Source organism: Montipora capricornis, chromosome 8 (assembly GCF_036669925.1).
Source record: "Montipora capricornis isolate CH-2021 chromosome 8, ASM3666992v2, whole genome shotgun sequence".
Classification (NCBI taxonomy): domain Eukaryota; kingdom Metazoa; phylum Cnidaria; class Anthozoa; order Scleractinia; family Acroporidae; genus Montipora; species Montipora capricornis.
In genome coordinates, this window is record NC_090890.1 from 22,841,227 (window position 1) to 22,861,226 (window position 20,000).

At 41.3% G+C, this 20,000-nt stretch overlaps 1 protein-coding gene and 1 long non-coding RNA gene across 4 annotated transcripts in view; one reads left to right on the plus strand and one right to left on the minus strand.

Moving 5' to 3' along the window:
• The window catches only part of LOC138059987 (guanylate-binding protein 6-like), a 67,122-nt gene that overhangs the window by 26,041 nt on the left and 21,081 nt on the right, over positions 1-20,000 (minus strand). For all 3 annotated transcript variants that reach the window (XM_068905651.1, XM_068905652.1, XM_068905650.1), the window contains 2 exons: positions 18,953-19,110; positions 12,472-12,644 (listed from right to left, as the gene is read on the minus strand). In XM_068905651.1, the coding sequence (XP_068761752.1) occupies positions 12,472-12,644; positions 18,953-19,110 (331 nt within the window). The remainder of the gene's footprint in view (positions 1-12,471; positions 12,645-18,952; positions 19,111-20,000) is intronic.
• Positions 1,266-3,822, plus strand: LOC138059988 (uncharacterized). Its single transcript, XR_011134280.1, has 2 exons — positions 1,266-1,919; positions 2,003-3,822. It is a non-coding gene; the product is annotated as an uncharacterized lncRNA (long non-coding RNA).

Consider the following 20,000-nt stretch of genomic DNA (forward strand, 5'->3'; position numbering starts at 1 on the left):
TATCAATAGATTGAGCTGACCCACTGTTTTGTTACAACCAAAATCTCTGCAGGAAAACTTACATTACTGCTGTACTGGAAATCTAGAAGAAGGGTGGCCGCTTAATAGAGGTCGGACTGTATTCCTAAAAATCTAAAAATATTCGTGCCTCATCAGTTTTTGGTCGAATTTATGTCCAAGAAAGCAGATAAATTGCAGAAAATTTTAGTTTTGCATCCAAAAATTCGTAATCAACGCTAAAATGACCAAATTTTGCCTGGAAAACATATTTTACTGTTATTTTTCTTAAATTTTTTCGTTCAACTTTCGCTTTTATAAAATGTTTCAGTTGTCTGTAAATAAGTTATATGCTGTTGGAAAGCTTATTTTCTTAGCTTTAAAATGATGTATTTTTTCCTCCTAACTTTAAATATTTTTTGAGAAAAAAAAACGTTTTTTGGCGATGGCTGATTTACCGCGGTTTTCTCGCGGTTGGGAAAGTAGGAAAAAGAGTTAGGCCGGTAGCCAGGTTTTTAACCTCAGAAAAGGATCTGTTTCGTCGTACGAACGTGTAAGGACCTGTGAGCCAAAGGGCCTCTGCTGGTATGACTTCTGGGTGACCCCTTAATAACTTCTTACTAACCGAGCGCGAGGGCCGTACTGCCAGGGAAATATTGGCCCGAGGTCGTGGCAGTACGGACCGAGCGCAGCGAGGTCCGTACAAAAACGAGCCAGGGCCAATATTCCCCAGTACGGCTCGAGCTAGCTCGGTCAGTAAGTAGTTTATTATATGTTTTTGAATTACCTTTTGCTTTGTTTTTGCAAGCCCGTAATCGGCCCGTGGGCCAGTCACAATTAGCCAATCAGAGCGCGCGTTATATCGGCTACAAACCCCAACTTGAAAAAAATTGCCTGGAACGCTGCACGTACCACAGGCAACCCAGTGTACCCTCAAGGAGGGCCTAGTTTAGCAGAAGCACCTTGTTGTTTACTATTTTCGTTTCCCGCGTTACTCTGGTTTTTGTTGGCGCTCGTCGCTTGAAGGTTTTCAAGTTCCTTGGTGTACTGGAGTTTTTGTTCAAACAGCCCCTTTTTCGAAGTCCAGTTGATCCTTCCTTGTCTTGTCTAGTTGTTTCTGATCAATTTCCGCCAAACACCTACTAATTCTGTCCATATCGTCGTCAACAGCCGCTATTTGCTCCTCCAATTTGTCTCCCCATAAGGTTATTGCAGCGAGTTCTTCGCCGGCGGTAATTTTCAGCTCTTCAACTTTTCGCTTTGCCCTTTCCACAGAAGAAACAACGCAATATAGGGCATCTTTATGCCTTTTGATACGATTTGCATTTCGGCTCGCTAGAACTCCTTCGGTTTTGTCCCTGGGGCCTGTTTCTCGAAAGTCCCGGTAATTACCGGGCCCGTTAACTTACCGGGACCGTTACCGGGAAACTTTATCGGGACCGAAAGAGTGTTTCTCGAAGCACCCGTAAACTTTCCCGGTACTTTTCGGGGCCGATAAAATAACCGGGAGTTACCAGGCTCTTGCATACACTTCACGCTCGTCATGAAAAGAAGGACAATGACTTGGCACTAGATCCGTAGAGCTCGTAGCATCCAGTTTCCCAACCGAGCGATGTGATGTAAACAAAGGTGGCGTTCGAAGAGATGACCTTCCATCGTTCCTATTTACACCTTCTAGCAGTGAAGGCGACTTTTTAAACCTCATTGACGGGAGAAATTCTGCAAGGGTGTTTAGATGGCAGCATTTTCTTTTATTCACGCTTTTTGTAAGCAACACTTTTAGTTTGCTGGGAAGCAACGTTCCTTTGGAGTAATAGAAGCTCAGAAAATGTTACAACGAGGTTAAGCGAAATTCTCGATCTCGAAGGCTTCGATTCAATACAAGTAGCAAATTGCAGCGTACAGCGAACCAGTGGAAGGAGGTATGTCTTTGAGTCATCGTTTAGCATTATCAGATGTTTTGAATTCTCTTCAAGAACACCTGTTTTCAATTTTATCTCGACAGGTACGTCGGGTGAAATTCCGTCTTACCTCAGGTTCACTGCATTTATTTCGATTTTCATTGGCATATATATGCGAACACTCTCAAGATACACTATTTGAAAAAAATCACGTTTATTTAATGAAAACAAAATAATGTTCTTAATTATATAGTTATTTATCACAAGAGTATAGTAGATTTTAAAAGATATTGCTAAAAGGGATCAATTAGTAGGTAATCACTAAATTAGTTTATGGGATAATTCTATCCTTGATTTATTGTGACTCCTTCAAGTCAAAGATACTTGGTGAACCCCTAGCTGGAAGTAAGATAATTATATTGTTAAATTTGTGGCACCTTTATTAAGGGGGTGGCACTTAACTACAGAAGGACAATGGTTGCTAAGGAACCTGTTTAGTCAAAGAGCCCTACAAAAAGGTTGCATGGATGGTTCTTTGAAGTAACTCTTTCAATGGAAATCTGACATCACTTCAATAAAGGTGTATGCGCAACTAGTCCCAGTCCTCGGTCTCGAAAAGAACAAAAAGATGAGGCGGTTTTTTAATCAGATGGGAACAGTCCCATCAATATTTGTAAACTGTAGCTTGGAATTTGTATTTGGGCAAAAAATGGAACTGATATTTTGAAAAGTGCATCATCAGAGGAGGGCCGTAAATCCATGCTACACTGATTTTGTGTTAGATTGTTCTTGTACTGTTGCATTAAAAAAATTGTGAAAAACATACCGGTAGTTAACTCGCTGAGTTGTTAGGCATTTTCTGTTTTGGCCATGTGATTAACCAAATATGGTTGTCAGTCAAATCAGTAGAAGAAATGTTAAATAGAACACTCTTGACAAAAAATGGTAACTGCAGAGTTAAAGAGACTCAAGAAATGATTATTTGAAGGGATCCATAGCAACAGTTTGGTAGTTAAGAGCCACCCCCCTTAAACCTGATTGTTTTCATGCGGCAATAATGACTTAAATGCTGAATTAAATGTGTCGTCAGTAATTCAAACTGTGATAGCATCTTACAAGCTAAAAATGGGGAAATTGGAACTAGAAAGTGACATTTTGAAGGAGAAGCAGGTACCAATAATACTCAGTCATCCTGAAATCACATTTCATGAACAGGCTTTTGTTAAGCCATGATGAGTCCAGGTGATCTGGTGGTAAATTTGCGGTCTTAAGAAAAGATTGATTTTGTTGTCGTCATTTTCATGTCTTTGAGACAGATGTCCTGTTGATCATAAACAAGACTGGCTAGATTCTAGAATAACCGTCTACTTAATTTGCATAGGAATAGCGTCTGTTATTATTATGCCTAGTTCTTCAAAGGGCACTACTGCAAGAATACAATACTGGCCGGGTATTCTAGAATCACTTCGTGTTACATTCTAACACTCGACCAATGGAAATGAAGCAATTGAGTGATTAATTTTATTAGTAGTTTTATTTTTATGAATGCTCCATGTCTTGGGCAATTTTGTTGTCAAGTTTTGGCTTTTGTTGTTTTTTTGTTGTTACTTTTAACATAGATGCAATACTATTTTGCTTGTATGTATCAGGGGGGTTTCATTTATTAGCTCATAGGAAGGGGGGTGGTTGGCAAAATTACTTGGAAAGTCCTTCAAACATTTCCCAACCCCCCTCTATAGTAATGGCAACAATCACATAACCCCAATCTTTATCCAACATTATATCTCAATAAATGAAAGCCCCCTTACTGTTTCCCTTTTTAGCAGTGTCATTTAAAATGAACTTACCTGCAGCTGATGACTGTTGAGTGGCTTTTGGACGAAGTGACCCAATAAAATTAATGTTACTGTTAAGGTGCACCTCACTCGAAGTGTTTTTCACTGCAAAGTTGAATCTTTCCATCTATGGCAAATACATTTTTCCATGTTCTCCTTGAGAATTGGTTTCAATGCACAAAACTCTCTCCATGTTTTGTCAATTTCAAGGCCTAGCTACCAAGAAGCAATAATCAAGTCGTTAACCGAGGTGATCCCTACCAAACTGCTCTGCATTGCAAAAATGTTCAAAACAGTTTGTTCCGTTATAGTTGAAATTAACTCATGCCTCTCATCAGCTTTGCAAATATCTCTCTGGTGTTGAGATTTATCTTAAACAAAAGAAAATATTTTGAGTTAAGTTGGGCTTAAGTTATGTAGAAGCTATTGAGTAATGGAGGCCAGGCAGAAATTTGCTGCTTTGCACTGCCCACCAGAATAATCAAGGAGGGAAATCTTGTCTTCCACAGCCCAAAGGTCCTCTCAGTGGTGTTCTTCATTTTTGTATGGACCTTCTGGTACCTGTACCTGTTTGATTGCATACCCACAGTCTCCCAGGAGCCACCCATTCCCACCTCCTCCACCCTCCATACATGCTTGCAAGTAGCTGGCATTAAAAATAGTTGAATCATGTACAGAGCCATGCCATATGCAAACAAAATTTGTAGATGACAGGTGAGCATTGCACACTGTCATCACATTAATAGCATGAAAACCCTTGTGGCAAACAGAGAGATGTTCATCACTGCCTGGGCGCCAGATAGGAATGAGAGAGCCATCAATAATTGCTCCAGTCACTCTGGGAAAGCCAGCTATAGGGTAAAATACGGTAACATTTGCTTGAAAGATTTATTGTCACACTTGAACACCACCAAAACAAAACAGAGATAAAGCGGACCGCCGTGGGAACAACGTACGCAAAGAAGTTCGTGGTTTGATGAGCATTAATTTATGGGTTTTGTCGAGTTTGAGTCCATATAATAATTCCTTTTTTTCTCGAACACAAACATGTTTTATTCTTACACAAGGAGACAATTTCCTCTTTGCTGTTTCAGACAAACATGCAGCATTTCGCTGGGTGTGTTTTGTTTTTTGCTCAATATCACGTGATGGTCGATCGCTTCTCCTTTCCAAATTTTCCCTGCCAGTAGCTTTTGCATCCCATTTATTTATTTATTTATTTGTATGTTTTTTTTTAACAACATGCCATTTGTTTTTTGCTGGAAATGCTGCAGCTAGTTTTTCCCTATCAAGAATCTGGGTGCTGCGAATTTATAGATGTGAAAAAAAGTAGACTCACGCCAAAACAAACCGCAGTCCGTCTTTAAGTCAAGGCTTGCTTTAATATATTAACATCTGTAGTTTTGCGGCACCGAAAGTAGGTGGGTACGTCTTGACCATTAGGCTGTATTGGTATACATGAGTCTCCGCGAATTGCTGTCTCTGTAGATCGATCTTCTTTACAATACACCGTTCAATCAGCCAATTTAATCTTCCTGTTGACAACCTATGCCTCTCAACGACTTCTGTTTCGGTCATATGATTCAGTACAGGCCTCCATTGCTATGTTCTTGGCCGACAAACTGCGTAACAAAAGTCCGTCTTCGGCAGCCATTTTGTTTTGATGCAGCAAAATGATGTTACCCGTAAACTTTAACGGGAGAGTAACGGGAGCTCCAAAGTTCCCGTAAGTTACCGGGCAAGTTATCGGGAAAAATAACGGGATCGAAATTAACGGGAGATTCGAGAAACACCCGAAAACTTATCGGGTAATTACCGGGTGACTTACCGGGCACGGTAAGTTACCGGGGCATTCGAGAAACAGGCCCCTGGTGATTCTAACATGAGTTAACATCGTTTCAAGATCTCGGTTCGCAGCTTCCATCATTAAACTTCACAAATGCACACTGATTTCACGATTTCCTTTTGCTCGAGGATTGTCGCAAAGACCCGTCGGAGGTGCCACTTATGTTGGGAATGCCTCCTGCTTATCGGATGTTGCCCGACTACATCACAGGTCACACACAAAAGAAATTTTTACAGATCTTTATAAAGCCACTCCTGCCCTCGTCGCGACAAACACAGACAAAGTCACTGACCGCGTGCAACTTAAGGACGTTCGCGCCCAAAACGTTCCCACGTACAGATTTTTTTTTAACTTGCCACGCAGAAAGGTAATGATCTACTTTTGCCAAAAAGGCAAAAAAAAAAGGGGGTCACCGTCCTCGTTTTCGAGATCATGAGGTGCACTTTTGGAAGATTGCGTTACTTTAAGACGATCTTAGCTTACAACTGTCAGCAATAAAAAAGCAACATTAGTGAAATTTAGATCAGGTAAATGTACTCAGTTCAACATAGGTAATATGACTAAATTAACCTTTTCAGCTGATGTCTTTTTCTGAGCTGAAATAGACCTTGAAAAACGATACACAGTAGTCTAAGAAAGAAAACTTCGGTCGCACGAGAGCATAAAAGGCGAAATATTTGTAACTTCTCACGTACAGATTTTTTTTGTTTTTTTTTTTTGTTTTTTGTTAAAATGGACAAAACCAGGAAAGGAAGTGATCTACGGAAAGAAAAATAGGGGTCACCGAGCATTCAAGAAAGTAAAATCGATCGCTGCGAAGTTCTCAAAGCGATTGTCTATTTGCACTGTCACGCCATTGCGTGACATTTCCGAGAAGACCTGGTTCCACAGCTATCCTATGATGCCACATGCTTTCACGTTGCGTTCTTGTGGAAAATGTTTGTGTCTTTAGCATCGTGTTTACCTTCGTGGTCTGCGATGCATGACGTGTGCGTGACATGCGCGAAAAAATGCGCAGTAGCAATGGACGCGAACGTCCTTAACTGTCAATCAAAAACACTTGGATCCAGATTCCGACAGTCTTGGATTGTAAACACCAAAGAGTTCTTCGAAGACGCCTCACTTCTCCTACATTGCACAGTAAATTAGCCAAGATGTTTTGTCTTTGTGCGAATATGACGTCACTTCCTATCTGCTCCACTAGTGCCTAGTCGTTTGTGAAACGCTCGGTCATTCTGGAATCTGGTAATGGCGGACGGCCGAAACCAAGAAACAAGGTCAAAATAATTTAACTTCGCGTGCGAATTTTTAAATAAAACTTGACGTGGTAAGTACTTCGGACTTCTACTCCCCAAAAATGAAGAGAGAAGGAAATGCAAAATTTTGATCATTGATCCTGTTGCTTATTGATCATTGATCCTGTTGATCATTGATCCTGTTGCTTAAAAATGTTCTTCAGACATTTTCTGTAAAACATGCAATTTTAATACGAAAAGTGGGAAAACTGGCTCACCTCTCTGAGAAGCCACCAAAATGAATTGTGTCACCGCCGCGACACAGATGGAGGCCGTTAAGTGGCGTGACATGTAAGTGGCGTGACATGTAATCCAACAGAAAAAGCTAATGTTGATTTTAAAATTGTCCTCGTCCGTTTTCTAGAGAGTATCTGCTTACGGGAATGTGTAAATACAGAGTTTGACTGGAAGGTAAAATGCACTACGGTGCAGTACTGCGGTTTATCAAAATATCTTTATAGGATATCATTACTTTGAGAATTGCTATTTTGATATTTTATTGATATTTTGGTGATAACAGAATGATAATATCGAGAAATGATTTTAATCATAATGACTGTACTATAATCTGCATGTCAAATAGCAAACTATCATTATCATACGAGATTATCAAGATAGTTGCTCAATAATTTTCTCTTGCAAATTCTGTAATTGTCACTATCTTCTGCGCCGGGTGGGTGATAAATGACACCAGCAATTAAGCAGGAAAAACCCCTCGGCAAACGAGCAGGTCTCAGATGGAGCCAAACGATTTCATGATCTTGGCAACACGTAAGTTCTTGAAGGACCTTGTACCACACACCACCGCGATTGTTGACAACTCTGTCCCTACGTATGATAGTAAAACCAGGGATGTTAACAACGCTTTCTGGAATCGATTCTTTGAGTCAAGTTTCAGTAATAAAGGCCAAGCAGATCTTGGGATTGATTTCCGCACAGGTCCCTACTTAATTATCCATGCAGAATAAATCAATTATGCATTCGCGCTATTGTTTTGTAGAACAATACGTACACCAAAGGGAATCGAATATATACATGGCTAATTTGTACTTACGGGATGAATAAAAAAGGATCTCATTTTCCTCTCCCTTTCGCTTTCTCCCTCTCTCTCTCTTCTTTGCCCACATCGCTCACACTGTTGCTCCTTTTTGGCCCAGCTTTCCTCTATTTATTCCTTCGTCCTGTCCTTTTTTCCAGATCCCGCTCGGTTTTTTCTGGTATTACAATGATACGTCATTCGCAGTTTGCCTTGAACGCCAACCCTCTGTAAACCTCTGGATTACTTGTCACTATTCTTGACCACTGAGCTAACGCGTCAAGTTGCTTATTCACGCCTTGAAAATGATATTAATTTTGAATTTTGGCTATTTACATAAAAAAAGTAGTTATATACACGTGCCGTGCCGTGCGAAGCACCTACTACATCGTAGGTTACAGTTCAGAGATCCCTGTTTTACTAGTCGTGAAACAATCCCATCCCTTTAATAATGTTAACCGTAACACTAATTACGACTAAAGACACTGTATATAGGCTTAAAGTTAGTCCCTGTGATAGTTTTAAATGTATCCAGCATTGTTGTTATCTGTGCTCTTTGCTTTCCTTCTTGCCCCGTGCGGCACACTTACAAGTTCATTGCATGGAAGAGTGTACAACGCTTCCAGTGTGATTGGTGCATCCTTCATGGGAAACTTTAATGCATATTGCGCCGAACTCTACAAAGAGCGATAAAACGCAAAAGCCCACTAAATCCTGAAATTGCCGTGCGTTATATGGGAGAGGAAGAAAACATACACTTTGCAGTGCTTCGGCGAATTCGCAAACAGAAAGAAAGAACAACTTCACAAAAAAAGAGCAGGTAGCCATTAATTTTGTGATAACAGTAATTTTATTTGGTCTGTTTGTTATGTATGAAAATCTGAACCCTATATTACAACGATTGCTTGAAACTCCACTTTTTTCGCTTATTCTAAAATTGAAAAATAGCTAAAACTGCAGAAAAAGTGCCAAATTATCAGGCAAAAATGTTTAGTTTTCCGTATTTCAGTCAGAAGTTCGACCGGTTTTTTTAAAGTCCATATAGCCTTAGGAAAAAACCTCTAAGAAGAAAGAACAAAGCACCACAGTACCAAGGAAAGTCTATTTTTATCGCTATTGTTTTCTTGAAACAAAGGAGCGTATGCATAATGAAGTAGGGACCTGTGCGAAAATCTTGCCAGATCTTGTTGCAATGAATAAACTCCTGAACTTCGTCCATCTTTGGTACGAGAGCTTTGACATTTGCAATTGCAAGCATCAGCTTTGGAACGTACATAGTCCTTTGTCTTAGTATTTAAGAGGTGACAATCTGAACATTTGGTAAGTCAGCGTCTTGAGATGGAGGAATATGTAAATCACTATCGTTCTTCTCAAACTCAGCAGGCTGACATTAATTCGATTCGACTGAGTTCAGCTCTTCCTCGACCAGCCGAAGAGATGAAAGCAAGTTGCTTTTCTTGCGGCCAGCACGGCAACCACGGTGCGTAGGCTTGAAACTTGTAATACCCAGATCACATAATTTACGCCAGAGGCCACGGAAGAGTGGTTTTCCATCTTGCAGTAGTAAAATGGCTCTAATCGCTCGTCCTGAATAACTAAATGCCATTTTAAGATCTTGTATACAGCTTTAAAACTACAGCAAATATCGAAGATATAAAATTATGTAATAAAATTTGCGGAGCGAAATGCGAGTGCAGCCGCAAGGCGCTCAAGCAAGGTGCTCAAGGATGGCGCTCAGCGCTCGTAAAATGGGAAATTGGAAGAAGTGTCTAAAAGTAGAGCTGTCCGCTTATGAGATTGTCCGTTAGCGGAGAGTTGACTGTCTTTGCCAATGATCGCTGTGACGGCCGCAGAAATCGTCCATTATTTGCTTTCTCTTAACCGCGTTTGATCTAACCCTTTCTTCATAGAAAAGTGGAATTCCCAGAAACATCCCAAAACTAATCAATCAACCTTATTAGATTTGTTCTGTTTTTCCAGGGCAGTAAGTATCTGATTCACTGCGTTACGAATTTTCCGCCCCCGCGTATGTACAGCGGTTTTCCTTTTGAAAGGTAAAATCACTCAAGCACAAAGTGATCAAACAGACATAAAATGGTAATGTCAAAGCTCTCAAGTCTCACGCATGTTGATGCGAGCTCAAGCTCTCACGCCGACACGACCATTTCTCACGCATTATCACTTTTCTCATAGGAAACTCTACCTTTTAAGCTTTCAGAGGTGGGCATGAATTCGGAATTCATTCCTTGACTGGCACTGATTTTTGGCCAATGTTCAATCTGTTTGTGTGCGACCAATTTTCTTGTTTCTTCAGGACTTTCACCGTTAATATATGAATTATAGGCCGATATGTTAGCTCAGGCTGACCATTATAACACGGGTTCTCTTAGAAAGCAGCATGAAAGAAACAAAATGGCGGACTCGACGGTGCATTTCCAGCGATCTGAAAAGTGCAAATTTCAAAAAATTTCCGGGGGAGCATGCCCCCAGACCTCCCTAGAATTGTTTGGCGCCTCCGGCACAAGAAACACAGGGCACTTGGCGCAATCTCCAGTAAGAATCTCACGCTTTGGAAACTTTAAGACTTGAGAGCTCTGTGGTAAGACATGTTGAATGATGAATGAGCAGCAGAACTTCCGAGGAGAGTAATGTCCCAAAGCGAAAGTCGAATGTAGAATTGTGAAACTCGAATGTAGAATTGAGAATTCGCATGTCGAAATGTGAAACTCGAATGTCGCATAGCTAAGAGCAAAGATGAAATGTGAAACAAACATAAAATGTGTTAAGTTGAAGTTTGGAGGGGAAATATCGCCATAGAAAACGTACGTCAAAAACCTCAAACGTGATGTGAAAGACTGGTCACGTGACCTCCGGCGGTTCGTGGTTCGCGGTTCGCGGTAAACTCGGATCTAGGCTAAACTTCAGAATACCCCGCCACTTATTTGCGTTTCATTGAATAAGAATAGGCTCTATTGTATTAATGAAGGGGTAGTTTCTAAAGAAACTGTGGTGCTGCGTCGGTGGGGAAGTAGTATACAAAAATTTGGTTTTATCAACGGAGTTGATAATGTAAATTGGCCACCGTACAGAGATTCTAAAAGCTAGTAAGTCTCGTAAGTAAGTCTCGTTCTTCAAAAGATGCCGCATAGGGGAAACAATAGTGGTTAGCTGTGGCGGGATATTCTGAAGTTGCTCCCGGATCTAAAACTCTCTATTAAGTCCCATCTTTATCGACGGTGTCGGTCACTGTGGTGAAGGGAACTAAACTGGTGACCAACACTGCAGGTAATAATACTCGATTATCGGACCCATCGCGAATAAATTTAATGACGTTTTGTCGTTTTTGTTCTAACGTATGATATTGTATAACCAAGGAGTCGAAGACAAAATGACATAGTTGACAAAATGAGATAGTTGGGTTATAAGAGTCTTTTCATTATTCTTAAACAATAAAGCCCTCGCCAACCTATCGAACAAAGTTGGATTCAACGTTCCAACATTGTTCTACCGGCCGTTTCGCCGCCCATGTTGGATGATGTTCGTCCAACTATCTATCAAGTGTCGGATAGAATTTGCTTTTGATCAAACACGACACCCAACAATTCTGCTCCACGAAAAAATGTTGCAGTGGTTTGCCGCTCTTCCAACAAAGTTGTATCCTGAAGCGAGCCACGTTTGCCCTTCTTCTTTGGTGCTCTGTTTGCATATGTGTGGTTCAGTAGCGTTTAAAATTTCTACGAACTGGTCCTGGCTCACACATCTTCTCCTCGGGTGTATTTTGCAATAATAACTGTACAGTGGTATGGAACATCCCCTTTTCAGCTCGTTCGTGGATTTTCCTCGCTTGACATCGTCATTTGCGTTCTCGAACAGCTCTAGTACATTACATCTCTAAGCAATAGAAAACGTTTTCCATGTTTGCATAGCCTCATATAAACACGAGAGGGGTTGGGAGAATTCGAGACAGTTATGCAAACCCGAGACGAAGTCGAGGGTTTACATAACTATCGAGAATTCTCCCAACCCTTCGAATGTTTATATCAGGCTATGCAAACACCGAAAAAAAGTTCTCTATTGCTTTTATAAAATATTTCTCAAAGATAATTTAACAAATGAAGGAAAAATGCTGGTTTTTTCACTTTTTAATTTGAACAAATTTTCTTGACACACGCTCATATTTCCTACCAACCAATCAAAACGCGCGTCTGACAATCCATAACCAATCAAAATTCGTGAGATGTCACAGCCGCGTTTACATACAGTAACTCTCATCTAAACACAGCTATTAACCAATGAGAGTGCGCGTACTATCTTAAATTATTTTATAAAACGCTATATAAGGGCTTTTCGTTTCCGTTTTAGCGCCATTTTTTAAAATAATTTTGGCGCCAACTTGTACCGGGTAGCCTGTCTCGTCTAGTAATGTTGGATAGCGTTTTATCACTATCTTCAACATTCGCATCCAATAATGTTGGTTGTGAGTTAGATCAACTTTGTTCGATCGTTTGGCGTGGGCTTAACAAGCAAAACCTTCTACACTGGTTACAATCAGCAAGGATACTCCAATTCTTTAAGATCGCTCCTTGCGGGAACACCTTGTGAGTTGTAAATGAGAACTGAGGCCAGCGAAACCGTCAGCGTAAATATCTGATTGTCATCAACGCTTTCACCAGTTACAGAGTCAATGCCCTCGGAATCCAGCAATACTACTGTGAGTTCCTGGCCCCTAGAGTCCTGGTAAATATTCTAAGAGTTAGTGATCCTTGCCAACAAGTAGTTATTATTATGTAAGTCCGTTCCTTCGCAGTAGCCCGAGGATTGCAGTGACGCTAGCTTAGGACGTTTAGGATAAAAACTAGCTGGTTTAGGATAAAAACTATTTTTAAAGGCAATTTTGACTAATTTTATTTGTGACACTATTTCTTCTGGTTTAAATTGAGTTTATCTTTTGTGAGAGAGGAAATTTTCTTGAACAATATTGCTTTTACATCTTCAAATAATACCATTTCCAAGCTACAAAGTGAAATGCATGGTCAGCCCCAATCTTAGGTTAAGAACTGTCAAGTCATACACTGTATATCTTGTCATGAATTCAAAGCTGGCTTAGTGCTAAATGCCACAATGACCCCAGAGAACTTGGTGAAAAAAACAGTTGATGTAACATCCCTATTTCAAGGTACTCCCAAAACTGAAGCAAAATGGCGTAGCTTATTAGGTTGACTTGAGCCATTTCATTGACACCTGACTATTAGTAATTTCATCACTGCAACAATATAATATTATCAGGGCATTTATGTTTTTCCTAGTTTTAGTGCAGCTGGAAGTTTTTCGTTTAAATCTCTATGAGCTGCCTATTTGCAAAAATCTGTTCCTGCATCTCGCCAGGAGTTCATGAGCCAGGAGCTCACGATCTGGAAGAGGTTCGCATTCAACCATTGTTGGAGAAATGCCGATTCTGGGATCGTCAAGTTACAGAGAGACTTCACGAGTGATTGAATCGTCATCATCAACTCGAAGTATAAAACTTTTCGCCGTCAGTATCCAAATAGATCCATAGTCTTTGGACACGTTTAATATCCTTACATCCCAAGATTTTGTTCTCTGGTTATATTTTCTTGTAATGATGGTGTCAGCATCATCCTCGGTGGTGACAAATGATAAGTCATTATGATACCAGTAATTCCTTGTTACCAGATCCTACCACAGTGCTGACTGCGACACTGATCACTCCATCGTGTGCAGTAAGATAAGGCTTCAACCAAGGAAGTTTCACCACGTCAAACGTTCGGAAGCCAAAGATTGATGTCACCAAGACCCGACATCCAGACCAGTCAACCAACTTTGAGGCACTGTTCTCTTCCACTTTTATAGGGGACTATGCAGCACCCTCAACTGAGCAGTGGGATAATCTCAAGACCACTATGTACTCTACTGCACTCCATGCCTTTGGTTGGAAGAGGCCAAAGGAATGACTGGTATGACTCCAACTCTGCTAGTCAGGCTCTGTATAAACGAGTACTGGTCTGACCTGAGCAGTAACATCCAGCAAGCTGCAGATACTGGCAACATCAATAGTATGTTTGAAGGTATAAAGGAGGCCACCGGTCCCAAAATCAGCAAGACCGCCCCTATCAAATCAAAGGCGGGAACAATCATCACAGACAAAACAAAACAACTTGAAAGATGGGTGGAGCACTACTCCGAACAGTATTCAAGAGAAAACATCGTTCATCAGTCCGTCCTTGACGCCATCGATCGTCTCCCGCAGATGCCCGTACTGGATGAGCCACCACCATTAGAAGAGCTCTCCACAGCTATTGACAAGCTGCCATCAGGGAAGGCTGCCGGGAAGGATGGTATCCCAGCTGAAGTCTTAAAGAGTGGCAAGTCAAGTTTGCTGGTGCCCCTGCACAAGCTCCTAACGCAATGCTGGTTAGAAGGCTCAGTACCTCAAGATATGAAGGATGCCAACATCGTCACGCTGTTCAAGAACAAGGGGGACCGACACGACTGCAACAACTATCGTGGTATCTCTCTACTCAGCATTGTTGGCAAGCTGTTCGCCCGCATTGTCCTACATAGGCTGGAAACACTCGCAGAGAGGATATACCCAGAATCCCAGTGTGGATTTCGCTCAAAGAGGTCAACTGTAGACATGATTTTCTCTGTCCGCCAACTACAGGAGACGTGTAGAGAACAGAACCAACCTCTCTATCTGGCTTTCATAGACCTGACCAAGGCTTTCGACCTCGTAATCAGAGCCGGCCTGTTTAGTATGCTCCCCCTGATAGGATGTCCACCAAAGCTCCTCAGCATAGTGAAATCCTTTCATGTCGGTATGAGAGGCACTGTACAGTTTGATGGTGATATCTCCAGCGACTTTGAAGTGAAGAGTGGTGTAAAGCAGGGTTGCGTGTTAGCTCCCATCCTCTTCGGTATTTTCGTCTCTCTGCTCCTGAAACATGCCTTCAAGTCTTCAACTGTGGGCGTCTACCTCCACTCCAGATCTGACGGTCATCTCTTTAACATCTCGAGATTACGTGCCAAGTCAAAGACGAGGACAGTCAACATCAGAGACCTACTGTATGCTGACGATGCAGCTCTCGTCTCCCACTCAGAAGACGGACTTCAAAGGCTACTTGACAGGTTCTCCAACGCCTGTGATCAGTTTGGCCTTACAATCAGTCTTAAGAAAACCCAGGTTATGGGACAGGCTACACCAGCCCAACCTCTTCTGAAAATTAATGGGGAAAACTTAGAAGTTGTCCATCAGTTCCAGTATCTAGGCTCTACAATGACTGACACCCTATCTCTGGATGTGGAAATCAGTAAGCGCATAGGCTTGGCTTTCACAACTCTGTCCAAACTCGCCAAGAGAGTTTGGGAAAACAAACACCAGAAAATACCCACTAAAGTCAATGTCTACAAGGCCTGTGTCATCAGCACTTTGTTGTATGGCAGTGAATCTTGGACAACATATTCCACTCAAGAACGGAAGCTCCAAGCTTTTCACCTAAGATGTCTTCGTAGAATTCTTGCAATTACTTGGCAAGACAAAGTGCCAAACAATGAGGTCCTCTCCAGAGCAGGGATTCCATCGATGTATACAATTCTTCGTCAAAGCCGTCTACGCTGGCTGGGTCATACCCACAGGATGGCTGATGGCCGCATTCCAAAAAACCTGCTTTACGGCGAGCTCGCAACAGGGTCAAGAAGAAGAGGTCGACCTCGTCTTCGCTTTAAGGATGTCTGCAAGCGTGATATGAAGGCCTGCAACATCAACACGAAGTCATGGGAAGCTTTTGCGGACAACAGAACTATGTGGAAACAAATTGTTTCACAAGGTCTGGAAAGCGGGCAGTTCGTACTGCAAATGATGGAGCCAGAGCAAAAAGAGCAGCCAGACAGCAAGCTTGTTCTACCTCACAGCAGCCCTCGGTCCTTGTTTGTCAGTTTTGAAGCAGAAGCTGCTCTTCCAGAATTGGTCTCTTTAGCCATTCAAGACGATGCTCCTCATCCAAATCACAGGGTGCTACTCCATATAGTCTTATAGACTGAAGGATGCCACAACAACAATGATACCAGTAATTCCAGTCAAGGGTAGTCAACTTTTTCCTAGCTCTGTAAACTTTTTTTTTCTTAGTAAAAAGGTTATGGACCAAGAAATATGAAAAGACAGGCAAATTATTAAAATTGCTTTCAATAATAATCAATATTTACAATATTTCACTATTGTTACATTCAGCAGATGAACCTAGGCCAGGACAGTGATTGCCTGACCAGGCTCAGTGATTGTTCTTTTAAGGTAATGCGCCGATCAAATCGAAACTTCAACATCCCCTCCCCCCGGGCAAACCCTGAGCATTTGACTATCTTCTCTGCCCGGGGAGTGGGGAATTTGACCATTGCCTCCGTGGGGTGGGGAAAAGTGAACCGGAAGTGTCAGGTTTCAAATGATTTTTTTTTTGGACGCCGAAGTCGCTAACAGCTATAAAACACGTGTTTGGACGAGATGGAAGAGTTCAAAGGAACAGATGTAGCATTTGTGAGCGATTGGCTTACAAAAATGGTCTTCAAAAGTTCTTTATTAAAGACGGCAGGAGCCGACTACGATTGGTCTTTAGTAGGGTATGACAGACAAATCCGACGATAGGGTAGGGCATTTGAACACCATTTTGGCCCGAGGGGGCGGAAATTTGAACGATCCAATCTTCAAAAGTTCAAATGCCCGGGCTTTGCCCGGGAGGGGAGGGGGGAGGACGGATGATGTTGAAGTTTCGAGTTGATCGGCGCATATTCCTCTATGCCATAATCCCTTTTGTAAGCCAAAGAGTTCTGCCAGTTAGTACCAATAGCAGACATCGATTAAAGAACCTAGGTCAACAACCCAGGAGTTACTGAACTACCAGTGTCAACCTGCACCTGTGTCCTTTCATTTTCAACAATGAACATACACGTACTTCATGACAACATATTTCTTCAGTATAGTTACAGTAATAACTATCATCATACTGCTGTGTGCTGTTCATTGTTGATAATGATGTATCAAACTTACGTGAAAGAGCTTCTCATTGATGTATACATCTAAGACTTTTCGCTCATTCCAAAATAAGCCTAAAGTTATAAAAACCCACAAGACCATTAAAAAGCTATCGTACTCTGTTTTCTATGACATCTGATCCGTGCTTACACAAATGGTTTTACTAATTGGTTTCTGTTTGACCACAATGAACAAAACTTACTGTTTGTTTATTATTGTTATTTGTAAAATTTATCATTTTTAACATTATATGTCTCTGGAAAGAAAATACTTCGACAATAATGTTGCATAGTGTATAGCGATATTTCTTCTGACGTCACCCATTGTTAGTAATATGCCAACCAGAACCTAATTGGCTGTTGAACCAATGACTTCTTTTGTTTCGTGGTTGGCAAATTTGAATATCAAAAGCAATGTGACGTTACCCTGGCTGCCAGAGGTTTTTCTTTACTTCACACAATCTTCGGAGTCGGTTGATGGTGGCGAGATGCATGTCAGAATCTTTTTCTCTGACTCCAAATAATTTGATCTCGTTGATCATAATTTGCTGCTGTGTGAACTGGATAACCTGGATGTGGACACACATTTAGTGAGGTAGATTGCTGCCTTTCTTACCAAATAGTGAGGGTGGGGGCGGCTATGTCTCCACCCATATGGCTGAATGGTGGAACTCCTCAAGGAACTAAACAGGCTCCTCTCCTGTTTTGTATTCTTGTGAACAAAATGGCCTCTAATTGTACAAATAGAGATAAATATGTAGATGATGCTATAGTCATCGAATTTGTCCCCAGGCTCTCTCCCTCATATTTGAATTTTAATGTTTTGGATATCTGCTCGTTTGCTTCCTCTAGGGGAATGGTTCTTAACAGTAAAAAAATGTAAGGAAATGTGCATGAGGTTTTTGCAGTATTGCCCGTTCCCGCCAGCCCCTCTGCTTGCTGGTAGCTCTCTGATAGAAAAGGTTTCCTGTTACAAGTTGTTAGGGGTTCACATGTCGGGTAACTTAACATGGAATGAGCATGTCACTCATATTGTAAAGAAAGGGAGTAAGCGGCTATACTCAATACGTGCTCTTAAGAAGTGTGCACTAACTGATAGGCTGCTTATTCTAGTCAATTGTAGCATCATCAGGTCGGTTTTAGAGTATGCGAGCCCCGCTTGAGCTAGCCTCACGCAATACTTAAGTGACCACATTGAATCGGTACAAAAGAGAGCCCCAAAAAGTATTTTTCCACCTCTGTGCTATGAGGACGCGCTCACGACGAAATCAGGCTTCATTTCACTGCACCAGAGGAGGTAGGATGCGTGCATAACATTTCTAAAGTGAAGTTACTCTTCTTCACATCTGCTACGCAACTTAGTGCCGCGTGTTACCCACACGTAAGACCGTATGCCCTTAGAACTGGAGAAACTGTTTCTGTGCCTGCCTCTTTAAGAACTAACAGACTCGGGAATTTTTGCACCACCAAATACCAGAATCACCTTTAAAACATCGAAATATGATATGGCTTAACAAAAATAGTATTTAATATTTACATTTAATTAATATATACATATTTGTATTTAAGTGTCACAATTCAGAAGTATTTGTATGTAATTATTGACCTGCCTTGTAATTCAGTTAATGATGCAAAATGGTTGAATAAACGATCATCATCATCATCATCATCATCATCATCATCATCATTATCATTATCATTATATGATGTGAAATATACTGAGCAGCTCTCAGAGGGTGTGAATCACAGCTTCACAATTTTTTACTATCATACACCACACCTGGTAAAAGATTAGAAACACAGCTCACTTATTACGGCTGATTACGGCTCGACGGGCGAAAGATTGTTATCGAAGTCCATGACTCGTCGCTTTTAAAATTCCAGACGTAAATTTACATTTTATAGTTTCTATTTTTTATGGGTGGGGGGGGGGGGGGGGGAGTGGGGGAGGGGGGAGGCTGCGATACTATATACTTTCGTTAAAAACATGTAATATTGTTTACATTGAATTTTTCAGGCACAACCCATAACCAGATTCCCATTGTCTCTGCTTCCATGGTATGTCCCAAAGGAAATACTTCTGGTTGATCAAAAGCCTGGCTCAGCGCATACGACTTTCCCTTCCTGTACGGACCAGCAATAGATACCACACAAACGGGACCTGGAGTTCATTAAAAACATAAATTAAATGTCCTACTCGGATATCAACAAGAAATATGAATAATATGGCAAAATTTGTTGTTAAATAATTACTCATGCGCAGCTAAGCGCATGAGGTATAAAATTCCCTCCGTTTCTTGTTTTTCTTGTAACATTAGTGCATGGAAATTTATGCTTGCATACATTTACATACATGACTGTAACTTTACGTGGGGCGGGGGGTAGGGGATTATTCAAAAAATTAATAGCTGCTGAAAAATGTATTGATGAGTCAGAAAAATTAATAGAAAGACTGGAAAAGAAGTATTAGAGTCTTAAAATGTATGTATGCTTGAAATATCAGTCCATTTTGCATGACAAAATAAACAGTGCGTGTTTGAAGAAATCAACCATCCCTCTCATGTTTCATGTCCACTTAAGGAAGTGGACTTGCCACAATTCCACCTCACGAGAACCCCAGGTTTTGGCGAGCGAAGCGTGATTTTTTGGACGCGAATCTACACGAGACGAAGGACTTTTGAAAGCATAGCCCTTAAGATGTGTCATTTTCTTTTGGATGTGCATGGTCGCGCCCGGGGTCGCGCCCGAATCATCGCATCTTGACTGCACCTGTCCATCCGTTCAAACTTTGTGATTATAGTCGCGGTCGTACGGATCGAGCTGTTAGAATAAATCTTTTTCGATTGTGGAGCCAAATAAACACTTTGCACGAGAGCGAGAATCGACATAAAGGTCAGGCAAACTGATCTCCATCAACAAACCGGTCATCTCCTAATTGAGCGAAACTGAGAATACCTGAGAAAAACTGATCCGACATTTAGCAATCTGAGCTGTTCTTAGAACTACTGTTATTTTCAGTATGGGCATGCGACGAAGTCAAAATGGGGAACT